The sequence below is a fragment of the Polypterus senegalus genome, chromosome 14, assembly GCF_016835505.1.
Source record: "Polypterus senegalus isolate Bchr_013 chromosome 14, ASM1683550v1, whole genome shotgun sequence".
Classification (NCBI taxonomy): Eukaryota; Metazoa; Chordata; class Cladistia; order Polypteriformes; family Polypteridae; genus Polypterus; species Polypterus senegalus.
The window spans coordinates 9,932,695-9,945,811 of NC_053167.1; the positions used below are offsets into that span (position 1 = coordinate 9,932,695).

A 13,117-nucleotide genomic window follows, 5' to 3' on the forward strand; every position below is an offset into this window, starting at 1 on the left:
AAATTTTCCCCGTCAAATCTTGTCAACTGTTAATTATTCCTGATGTGTATATTTGATTTAGGTTTTACTGTTTAGTAATAGGGCGGCACCGTGGGTAGCACTGTTGTCTCCCAACTGCCGGAGACAGGGTTAGATTTCTGGTCTGATTGCTGTCTAGCTGGAATTTGCTTATCTGCCGGTGTCTGTGTTGGGACTTTGTCAATGTGTCCTGGTTTTCCTCTTGTATCCTAAAGATGTGTAGTTTAGGTGAACTGGCAACTCTAAATCAGCCCAGTGTAAGGGAATCTGGATGGAGGAGAGTCTGTGTATGTGCATCCCAAACGGGGCCTTGTGCTTAATGCTGCTAGAACGAAGACTAATGCTATAGAATTGATTACAATTTTGAAAATAATATTTATTATCTTTTTAGCATTATCTTACACTTAAGAATAGTAGCTTTTTAAAACTGGCATTTAAGAACAAAATGTGCTATCTTTACCAAATAGTTGAATTAGTTGGGGTGATTTCATGTAAATTTAGTGAGTTTTTTTATTTAGATAGTTAATATTATTTAACTTAAACAGCAGACTCTTTATGTGCCTTACTCAAGGGCACAGTGATTATGGCAGCACTGAAATACTTGCAAACTGCAACTTTCACCACCAAATAACTAAATAAAAGTATGACCAAAATGAAACTAACAAAGCTATTTTCATTAACCAAAATAATTTGATTTTCATCATTCTCGTTTTGCCTAAAATTAATGAAGGCAGCATGACTAAAATGTGACTAAAACTAAAATATTTTAGTCTAAAGACTAAGACTAAATGAAATATAGGTGGCAAAAACAACACTGCTGGTGGAGGAGGTGTGAAGGCACTTGACATTTTACAAGATTGCTTGAATACAGGTACACTGCTGCCTTGATATATGCCTTAATAATAATAATAATAATAATAATAATAACAGTAACACATTTCATCATATTAAGAAAGAACTGGCAAACTCTCACAATCAGATTGAATACTCTGCGCAATACTGGCTGCATTCAGTGTTTCTGAATACCACATAAATAACTGCCCTTTACTTTTGGTTTTCAGTTAATCATAGTAACAAAAACTCCTCTACCCTATTATTTATCAGCCTTGACATCATTTGAATTTGAATTTTTAATCACTGTAGCAGTGTATGGAGAAGATTCCCATTTCCTTTCTTGATTTTTCAAAGTAGTAAAACAAGCCATTACCTACTGGGCAGGAACATTTAGAGGCAAAATGGAAAAGTCATTAATTTGATTGCAGGTGATCTGCACTACTGCGAGGCGACATGATTAGTGAACTAAAGTCAGGTCGAGTGGGAAGCAGTGACACCCTGGACGCAGGTTATTGAGACTAATCATTCAGCCCTACTGATTTCTAAACACTTCACAATGACATGCAAAGTGGCCAGCACTACTGTGCTGTTCTTTCAGAAAAGAGGCACACTGCAAATACTCCTCTATCTCTCCTTTTCTTTTTTGTTTATTCCGACTCCTGGTTTCTGTGAGTGTGAAGTAGCTGGAGCCCCATGGCATAAGGTAAAGGAAAGGAATGCTATGCATTCCCAAATTTGGGAAGGGGATGCTTAAAAGAGCTCCTCTTCTCTAATCTGTGTCAGGGTCAAGATCGGCGACAGTGCACATGCAGCAGCCATGGAAACCATGTCAATGAGCTTATTGACATGTACACAGCCAGACACCATCCCAGGATTGAACCCTGACCCTGAAGAGAAAGGCGACCCCCAGTCAAACAGCTCCTGAGACTCTGCTAATGGGAGGAGTGTTGCTGTAGCACAGAAAGCCTTTGCCGGCTGCTACGTCACACAGCCACCCATCTGCTTCCAGAGCCACGGCAGGGCGGTCAGCCAGGGGTTAAAGCCCCTCCGACAGGCACAGGCCAGCTCGTTTGCATCACGTCTAGACAGCTGAACAAAGGCGGTTTGAAGTGTGGGGAAGTGGATGGGCAGCCACAGCTCTGAAGCATTGCTCTAAGCAGTCCAAGCCAGCCTAACTGCTGGGCTGACTGCCACATGACCCACACCAGGTGTGGACAGAGCCAGGGTGGAGCAGAGAAACGTGCCCCAAGGGTCCCCGTGTCTTGCCATTCAGTATGTGTCACAATCAGCTTCATGGTACAACAAAGAGTCAAGCACGGGGGAAAAAAAAAAAAAGTGTGGCCACCTACTCTCAAAGCAGCCTACACTGACTGCCCAGTCTTTAAGTGGGTGGCAGCAAAAGTCACTAATTAACTGCTGATACCAACAAAAACAACAGCACAGAAAGGTGATTCACAAGCAAAATTGCTTAATGGCACTGTAATGACCATCCCTTCTAGACATCCTTTATTAACCCTGGGCTGTTCACGGAGCCAGCAAGATACCAGGAATGCTTAATGGATAGTGTGCACCTGAAGAATACACATCACACTTGGCAGAAGGCAGCACCTGCTGTGACTTTGGGAAAAGTGAGAGGTCAAAGTTCAGATCAGGTCACTTAGCCTCAATAGTTCAGGAAAGAACTCTAGCAAAGTGCCTCCCAAAGGGCAGACACCAAGGGATTAAAAAGAAATGTAGACAAGGACTTGTGTCCACTTTGGGGTAGCCCAGAGGCATACAACTGTATCTGTGCCCCCACTCTGAGAAATTCAGCTGCTGCTATTGACAGGATTGCATGCATGTATTTCTAAGCAGCTCAGAGGGCTATGCTTGGCTACAGACTGGAACATTGTGTACCTTCTGTGGGGTATAAAAGAGTGACTCTAACCCAGAATGTACGTGTTGATTCACAGGCAGCACTGGGGCCCAGACATGTTCAGCAACGGACAGACAGACACGTACATGGTCATTTGTGGCAGGACTACAACATTCCCCAGTTATTTTTAGACTAGTGAGAGCCTCACTCACTCACTCATAACCCTGGCAGCACAGTAAACAAAAGCCCAGACAGGACATGACGGGCCAGCCAGCCAGCATTCACACAAAGCTGCTTCTCACATGACTAGTGAGTCAAACTGCATGAGCCATGCCAGCAGGACACCCTGAGCGGGAGAGTTAGGAATGTAGCCACCCTGGCTGACGCCGACTCTCTTGTGCTGGACAGGAGGGAGGGGGGAAGGAGCACAGACAGCCCTCTTGCCCCGACCTCCGCTGGCAGAGAATGTAGGAGGTTAAAGGTGCAGGGCAGACATGGAGTGGGTGGGCAAAGACATTAGTAAAATAAGAGGTTAGGGTAAAATGGGTCAGCACTGCAAGCTGCTCTTACAAACAGAAACCTGTGCTGCTTTGGATCAGTACAGTCCAGTAACATTTCCAACAGCAATAATGACAAATGTGAATGTGCTCTTAACACCTGTGCTACCAGTGACCTTGGCAATTGAGGAGGGGAAATAAAAGGAAGGAAAGCAAAAGGAAGCTCCAGGGAGTCAAAGTAAGAAGGTGTCGTCCGGAGGTGAATGTAATAATTAAATCATATGAGGAGAGAAGCAGCAAAGCAGACAGAAATAGCGGTGGCCATGTGACAGGAGAGACATTTTCAGGGAAAAGTTATTTCAAGCCTAGCTGACCGGCATCCACTGTTACCTCCTCCCTAACCAATCTGTGACTGATGCAGTGTCTTTCACTGCAGAAAGCTATACATCCAAATGACAGTATATGGATCCCAACAAAAGCAGTTCTAAAAGACTGTGAACTCCACAATCTCACTCCCCCCAAATCATTCGACAGTGAACCCAAGATGGACTTGGCAGACACCATCATAGCACTGCATAGGCTCAGACAGTCCTGTGGCCAGTGCTCAAGTACAGATGGACCATGCAACCCTATCAGCTAGAAGCCACATAGCCAAAATTAAAATGTAAGGCCAGCCATGGTCCGGCAGTCTCACAGAGTGGGAGCTTTGTCTCCTTCATAAGAAACAAAGGCAGAAGTCAAACAATTGTGCATTGTGTGATCAAGCTGTCATTTAGAGCAGATTGATGGCCCTGCTGTCTGCCGACTCGGGACGTGCCGGGCAAAAAAACAAAAAACACAGAAATGGCTTGGAATGAGATACAGTTGCCACGGCAACAGCTCCAAAGGCAGTGACAGTGTGAACTCCATTTGGACAGGTCTGAAAATGAGGTGTACTAGTTGACCATTATTTGAATGGATGTGTTGTTTTTCACCATGGTCTTTGTCAGAATGATATCAGGCCATAAGGATAAAGTGCCTTGCATTAAAGTAGAGTGAAAACCCAGGGAATTTCAGAAAATGCAGCAGCCCGGGGACAGATTTTGGAGTGCTTCTGTCATTCACTTTCAATGCAGCAAGTAAAGCACCCAGTCAGTGGTCTCCATGAACAAACTAGAGTGTGGCAGTGGTGATTTAATAGGTCACTCACTGGAATGGCTACTTGATTTGATTGACAACCCTAAGACTTAGAAAGAAGGCCTTCAAAATCAAACACGGCCTCACACAGACATCCCGATATGTCACAAATAAAGGTCAACAAAACATAAGGTTAACAGCACACATAAGCACTGATGGGACTAAAACCAGTAACATTAAACATAGAGCCAACAAATGCCTCCAGCTGGACTGTGCAGAGATCACTCGTCGCACTAGTCAGCACTGCCAAGCCAAGAGGGAAGGGAGGAGTCCTCACAGGATGCCAGGAACATCTGGCTGCCTCCTCCATTGAGCTGTCTATGTGCCCCCCTAAATTCAGCTTTCTCCGGTCTGGAGAACACTCGGCAGCACAAGGAGAGCTGCGTCATTGCAGCTGAGCTGTTCTTTCCACTAGAGCCGGCCAAAACAAAGTTTGACTCACAGCATAAGTAAGGGTGTCCTCCAGACCCAGGCGAGACATGGTTGATGCAGTGGAAAACTGGAGAATTTCGGAAACCAGCGAGATCCAGTTTAGCTAAAGAGCTGGACTGTCACATTCTAGAAGCAGTCCACAAATCCAGTGATTAGAGTGCATCTCTGGAAGATAAACCAAATGGCCCAGTAATGCAAGACAAAAATTCACATAAGGTGCGAATACAAACTTAATGTATACACACCTAAACATGAACTGAATCATAAGCACATACATAAGTATACTCTACATAATGAGCAAAGGCACAGAGGTACTTTAGAGTTTCTGCAGAACAGACATACAGTAAAGTGCTGTGATCATGCACCATATGTTTATATGCTCAAGTATGTACAAGGGCATACTGTATATATAACAAAAACTTACATGCCAGGACAAACACACATTTCTACAAGGCATTACATACACATAGCATGCCATGCCTACAGGCATAGTCACACATTTGCAAGACAAAAACACACAGGCTACGGTACATACATAACACAAAGACAGAAACTGCACACAACTCAGATGTTATTGCATGTCCATACCTCTATACAAAAAGAATGAACATACAAAGCCGCTCCAGACCCATGTAATGCACACATATGCATATCACAGGTCTGCACAACTGAATACAAGGTGCGAACATACATAGGATTTTCAGACACACATCCAAAGATCACCTTCATTCTTTTGGACACGAAGCATACAGTATATTAACGTTATTTCTGCATGTACACACACACACACACGTAAGTACTGACAAACACGTTAACACATGTATAATGTAGATATAAAGGGGCATGCATATGTGTACCAGGTACACACAAGACACATATGTAAACAATTAAATGACAATTAAAAAAAGTTCATTCACACAGGACAGTAAAACACCATATAACTTAATAGAGCCACAGTGACCAATGGCTCTTTTTCTGCACAGATTAAACTTGTGCGGTGGAAAACTGCAGCTTCAGGAAGGGGGTCCCAAACTGCAGAACGAGGGCTGTCATTGTTTAACAGCTGACTTTCCGCCTCGCTTACAAGCCCTGTTTCGGCTGACCAAACCTTCATACCCTTCAACCATCATTGTCCAGAGCTTAACACTCACAAATGTTCCTTAGTCACACCTTTATTGGATTTGGAATAGCTCAAGCATCACCCCAGGGTGCTTCAGTCCTCCACAACCTAAGCACTCTGTGCTTGTAAAACACAACAGCCTACACATGTACAAATCCCACTCAAATGATGAACAGTTCTCCAGATTTGTCTATTTTAAGTGGAATAAAATAACTGCACCCATCACACACGGCTTAGAAAGCTCCTACTGCCAAAACTCACAAAACCCAGATATGACAAAGCCTCAGTCACATCTCAGTGGCTTATCTAAACTCAACCAGAAAGATATAAACACACACACACAACCTACCGCTAAGGTCACAGGATCTCTTCAACCTCCAGGAAACACAAATGTGCAAAGATTTCCATCACAACAGTTAAAACACTTTTAAATCTTGAGAAATCATACTTTAATAGAAACCTACCATCACCCATTGTGACATTCTCCAGCCAACCCTGCAAATCAGTTAAAACACAATCTTGAATTGACACATCACCTCAGCGAGACGTAGGGCTATCTACATATCAAATACACATCACCCACTTTGTAATAAGTCATGTAGTCTCAGAATCTCTTCTTGAACCCCAGTGCCCTCTGCACCCACATGCAAGCACTAAGCGCGCCTGTGGCCGCAGCAAACGCAAGGCACAAAACAACCAATATGGAAAAACCCTCCGAATTTGTCTAAGCGAAGATACAAGGTATACACCAAGCACCCCATGATTAGGCTGCTCAGTACCAGCAAATGGGTACAAACACATCCTCGACGCACCTGGGTGACCAGCTCCTTTAGACATTTAATACACACAGTGAAGTGACACAGTTCTGGGTGCACAGGAAATGTAAGAGACACCGAAACAGCTGCCCGAAGTGACACAATTCTGTGTCCGCGGGATGTGTAAGCGACGCAGACAATCAGCCCCGTCACTCTCAAACGCGTCTCCGCGGCTTATCTAAATCCAGCCGCTCCTGTCCTCAGCTCACTCCCGCGGCCCGCCGCTGCCTCCCCCTGCTCTTGTCACTTATTACAGTTCGTAGCGTCCTGAAGTCTCCTACCAGTCTCCTCAGCGCATACTCTCCCCCTCTTTTTTCCTGCTCTTACCCAGCCTGGGTGGTCGAATTGTTTAGTAAGTTGAAGCGGATGCTTGTCCAACCGCCCCTTCACATCAAGTTTACTCGGCGGCCCTCGGCTCCCCAGCCCCACTTACTGATTTCCATGCTCTGGAACAAAGACGACCTCTTGCAGTTACAAGTGCAGGAGACATTGGGCTGCGAAGCTGCGGCCGCGGTGCTGTTCAGCCCCATGAAGCCGAACATTGACGGAGAGCAGCCGGCTCCTGGCGAGGACGTGGCTCCTGGTGGCACCGCTGCTCTCGGCCCTGAGAGACACGGCGGTGTGGAGCTGCTCCTCCCGAGCGGATCGGACCGGATCGCTCCCCTCATTCAAGTCCAAGGAGACGCTACCGGTGCGGGCCAAGGCAGACAGGTGACGTCACCGCTAGACTGGGGGCCGCCGAGTGGCGGCGGAACGAACCAATGGCTAGGCGCCGGGGGCGGAACTAGGGTAATAAGCCGAAACGGGGGAGGGATGTGGGGGAAGGGCTAAGGGTCTTTTAAGCAGTTCGCTGAACAGGCGCTATAGAGGAAGATAGTCTGGAAGGTTTTCAGTTTGAGCCTGTAGTATGGCTTCAAAAAAAAAAAAAAGTCTGTCTGACATGTTCTTCTGCGCATGTCTCATTGACTGATCTTGAGACATGGGATTCCATTAAGTGGACTTCAACTGCGACAACTCCGCCTTTAGAACCACCTCCAGCGCGATAAAAATAACAAAAAAAGCTCACAGTGGTCGCAGTTGCTGGCGTTTTGCTGACACAAATAACCGCAGCCAAGCGCTAGATTCCCGTGTGTCGTTTATTGTCCTCCAGCCTCCCTGTTGGTGGTTTGGGAGCTTCTCGCCTACAACCGGCCGCTTCAAGATGAATTTTTGTCAGCAGAAAGGCGTAATTTAAGGTGGTATCCAGCACATAATGTACTTTTTCACGGACCATCAGCTTGTTCCACAAGCTGGCTCTGTCACTTTGGCACAATGCAGTTCCCATACCTGATAGGCATTAAGATCTTTGTTGTGAACGAATTAAATATTTAGCTGTTCATCTAAGCAAATGTATGCATACATTTAGGTGTTCTGTTGTGTTATATATGCCCAAACACCCAAATATGTTTATGCACATCTATAATTAGAGTATTACAGAAATTGGAAACGCTTGTGCTCTGTCTGTCTATTTTCTGAACCTGCTGTATCCTGAGCAGGGTTGCTATTCCAGCAATCATTAGGCATTAGGATGGAACAACCCCTGAATAAGACAGCAGTTCATCATATCTATCTATCTATCTATCTATCTATCTATCTATCTATCTATCTATCTATCTATCTAGTAGTGCCTTTCACATCTATCTATTGAAGTATATACAATAAGATTGGTGACACCATGCCACAATGGTTTACATTGTTGCTCAACAGCTGCAGTGTCCTGGCTTCAAAGTCCAGCCGTGTAGTCTGCATTTCCTCTCCATGTTTATGTATCTTTTAGGGCCGTCTTAACATATGGGCACTGGCTGGGGGCTCTAGGAGCATAGGGACCCAGAATGTTTCTGATGCCTATGTATGTTTCTGTTTTGCTGTCAAAGCTGGGGCCCCAGCGCACTACTTTTCATGGGGTCCTATGATTCTGTTAAGATGACCCTGGGTCTATGTACTGCAATGTTTCTGTCAAATTCCAAAAACATGTATGTTAGGTTTATCGGTGAAGCTAAAATGGCCTAATGTGTGTGTATGAGTGTGCTTAATGATTGTCTAATGTTCTGTCTGGGCTGTTTGGATAGGCTTCAGCCCACTTTGTAGTGCAATTACTAAATTTAGAAAATAGTGTATATGTATAGACTCTAAGTGTAGGCAGTGGCTCATAAAGGAGCATTTAACCCCAAAAAAACCTGTAATGTGTAAGTAAAAAAACAAAATTGTAACATTCGTTTCCTCTACTGACAACACTGATATAGATTAAGCTGGTCCAGGAGAACCTGCTTACCCATTTTATGGTCACAGGAAGCTTATTAAATGCAGCACCAAGAACAAGGGAGAAACTAACCCTGGACATTTCAGTTGATAAAACTGGTCTCTTAAAGTCCTATAGTTGGTTAGGTGGCATACAAAACTATATCACAGAGGCACTAGGTTTGTGCACTGTTTAGTTTAAAGCTCTTAACTTGTGTTGATCAATTCTGCAACCTTGTCCTGTAACACTTGTTCCAAAACAGTTCCCCAGATTGATGTTTACTCAATTATGTTGACTCCTCTTGTATATCCCTATAGATAGAAGAGTCTTTGAAGCAAATAGATGTAAATGAGCATTCAAAGCAAATCCAAGATAAATGTAGTGAAAAACATTAGTAAAAAAAAGGAGATAGAGATAAGAACATTTCCAAAGCAATGAAAATCCTTCAAAGAAAACCCAAGTCTTTCATGAATAAAGAATGTGGCACCAGAGTGTAGCCTTACTAGTTAGACAGGCTACCAACAGGCTTGTGGCAGATCTAACAGAGCTGCCATCTACTGCATCTGAGATCCAAAAGACTGTGCTAGTAATAACAATAGCAAAGTGGGCTTCAAGTGAGCATCAAACCAAAGCTACTGCATTAGCTGAAAAAAAGTTCACATCATATATTACTTACAGCTTTACAGGAGATGTGCAAAAGATGCTGTGACCAAATTAATTAAGATTCTGTGGTACACCGAGACCGCCTGAACTTTCATTTTCAGCACTTAGCAATACTTTTGGCAAAATATAATTCCTATTCTGAAGCATGATTATAATTTTACAAGGGAGCTTTCTCTGCTTTAGTTTATGCAAAGCTAGTGGAGACAAAAGACAAAATGTATACAGAAAAGCAGACAAGTACAGAATGAAAATCTGCTGCAATCAGCAAGAGACCGGAGATTTAGAAGAAGATTCATCTTTAAGCAATAAAATGACAAATACATTGCTCCAGTATTACTAAGAGTGTCCTGTTACAGGCAGGTGTTCAGTCAGGATACATTTCTGCCATGCTACTGATGCTTTAGAAGAGTCTCTGGCCTCATCAAGACCCTTTATAGGACAGAGGTGCAGAAACAAGATGGCTTTTAACAATAAATTATGGAAAATTCCAAGGAACTCAGTATTATAGCAGCTGTCTACATGGCACCATGGAACAGTGTCTCCATTAAGACTGATAATGCTGATAAAATTAATATCTCGAGCCGCATCAGCTAGCATGTTCAAAAGCTAAAATAGATCAAAGTTAATACAATGTATATGGAGCATTATGTATACAGAGATACACACTCTTATCTCTCAGGTGATAGATAGCAGGCATTTCATTAGTGGGGGCTGCTAACCCCTCCTTGAGCAGGACTCTTGCATTTTTCTCTTGCTGACATTTGTGAGAAATGGGGGAGGGATGTTGGGAACTGTGTGAAATACGTGGCTCTCATTTACTTCTCTCCTCCTCCTCCTCCTCCTCCCCCTGCCTTGCAGTGACCACAGTCCTTCTCTTTTTCTGGTTAGACAAGCATTTTTGTGTCTCGATGGCCAGACTGTGGTCACCTCGCTTGGGTCTGGCTCTGTCTCATATATCTGTCTGAAAGCACACTGCTGTTTGTTCTCCAGTAAATGTTTTTAGTGTTGTCCCTTTGTGGCCCTCTTTAAACTTTTCATAAATCGTGTAGTAGATTGAATTTTTAATGCAATATTAGTGAACCTGGGTCCAGTGGAGTGAGAAGACACTGTTGAGTGATGACCGTCTGAGCCTGGATGAGTGTTTCATCTAGCTCTCAGCTGGTCTTCCAAGTAAACCCCATCAAGGGCTAAAAACTCTTACTGAGACTCCCATTGAGCAATGCCTTCCCATTCTTTCAAGAGTGCTGTTAATTCTTTTACGTGGTGTCTTGGCCATTAGCAGACCATCTCAATTGTACTCAGTCCTTATTGTGCTTTACTGCATTTTGACCTACAGTTTTGGGTTTTGAAACAGCATGCTAATCTTATACCTCACTTAAAGGACCCAACTCAGGTAATACAGGTAGAGTATAACTTTTGACCTGTGTAGATATTTGATTTTCAGACCATGCACAGTGAGTGTGAGACCTCCAGACTGTTCATGTTTTTGCTCAGTGGTAGGTTTATACCACAACCCTTTTCCCACATGTTTTCACTCCACTCATACATTCCAAGACCTTCAGCATGATTTTACTGTGCCTTAAGGTGTCTGCTTAGCAAACAAAGTGTCCAAATTGGTTTTTAAACCATGAAGATAAGAGCCATTTAATTTAGCCTTCCTGATCTAATACATATAACCAACAATTCATTTAATGAACTCTACCATATCCTGATCTTGTAAGTCTTCTCAAATACAAGCATCAGCCAAACTATCCACCTTAATAAATGGGTAAGTGTCTGTGTGTCCATGATATGTCTCTGCATGTCATTCCAATAGATGTCACATCACAAATATTAATGCTGCTTTTACAATTCCCATACTAAATGGCATATAATAGAGACATATGCATTGTATGGTGCATTACAAATGTTAATGGTGAGGTCTACATTGATGACTTAGATGAGTAGCGTAGCTAGTATAATATATTGGTCTTCACATACACAGTGTGACAGATAGGGGGCGCTGTTGTCCCCTTGAACCTTCAGATCACACTCCAGACACCAGATAAAAGACCAAATATTGAATTTATAATAATAATAATGTGCACAAAGCACTCTGCACTGCCCAATACTCATACAATAACCAATCTATACACTAACAATAACTCCTCCACTCTCCCAGACGCGTTGCCACCCTTCCTCCCGACTCAGCTCGTCTGTCTGGAATTTCCCATAGTCCTGTATAGTCCATGACTTGGAAGTGCTTCTAAACCCTCAGTCCATGTGACTTCCTAGCACTTCCGGGTCAGATCAAAACTCTTCTTTTTCATCCTGGAAGTACGTCATTTCCTCTGTTACTGTGACCAGCACATACTTCTGGGTTATAGGGCAAATAAAAGTATCTGAGCCTCCCTGCAGCGTCCCCTTGCGTCCCCCATGGTATAAAGCAGGGCTGTGAAGGAAAACTCCAATGTCCATGATGCCCTGCTGGAATTCGGGGCACCTCCATGCTGCCGGAAGGGCTCCATCTAGCGGCATGGGGGTATTGGCCGGGATGAACGGCCGGCCATATCTCACAACAGCTATTCATGAAACAAATCATTCAATCTTCATTTTTCTCAGAGATTTGCCTCCATACCCCCATCCAGTAGGTACTTGGACTTGAGTACTCATTAGTGTAATAAAACACTAGGCAAAGGTAATTATACATTTTAGGGACCTGTGTACATGTTAAATGTTTCATATAGCACTTTGCAGTAATGCTATATAAAATAAGGAGTGATTGAGTAAGGCTTGTGTTGGTCTGTAAGCAAGCCAGTCTGATGCCTTAATTACTAGCAGAAGAAGGTGTTGGGATATTCAACAGGCTGAGCAAATTGAAGTACCCACCCCAGAACCTCACTCAGAATTACACCAATCGATTTCATGTTGAACCAATCACTCAATGTATCATCTCAAGGTATTTTATAGAGTGGTTTACAAAATATTCAGCCATAGGCCATCACTGTTAATTTTAAGGCTTAGTCACCTCAGCAGGGTCTAACATCACCAGACAGTAAGATAGAAGTCAGCCCTAGTATGGCTGAACTGAAGTTTCATTCTGAATGCTTGGGAAAATTGGACTGGAAAGTAACAGTGCCCCTAATGACCCCAAAGGGCATAATGAAGTGCTGAGACAAGTGCTACCAATGCTCTAGAAGTAACAAATACCAGGAGATGACAGATTTGTTGACAGGGAGCTGGAGGTAACAGAGGCAATAACTCTGTGTGCTGTTGATAATGAGAACAGGACATACAACAAAGTTTCAATGAGAGACTAAGGTCCTGGAAATAACCTTTAAAGGCCAGGCCAGCCATGCCCTGGCAGGAGTGGAAAGATACATTTTAAGTCAAGAGGAGTAAACAAAGGTTGGTTCACCTAGTGAGTGCTCATTGGATGGAAGTTAAAAG

The 13,117-nt window shown here is 43.5% G+C and overlaps 1 protein-coding gene across 3 annotated transcripts in view; it reads right to left on the reverse strand.

Moving 5' to 3' along the window:
* The window catches only part of LOC120514230 (protein TMEPAI-like), a 33,155-nt gene extending 25,682 nt beyond the window's left edge, over positions 1–7,473 (reverse strand). Inside the window, exon 1 of one of the 3 annotated variants that reach the window (XM_039734494.1) lies at positions 7,181–7,473. In XM_039734494.1, coding sequence (XP_039590428.1) covers positions 7,181–7,415 — 235 coding nt within the window. In that variant the 5' untranslated portion in view covers positions 7,416–7,473. The remainder of the gene's footprint in view (positions 1–7,180) is intronic. The other 2 variants (XM_039734493.1, XM_039734492.1) reach the window with 2 other exon arrangements.
* Between the last annotated feature and the right edge of the window lie 5,644 nt (positions 7,474–13,117).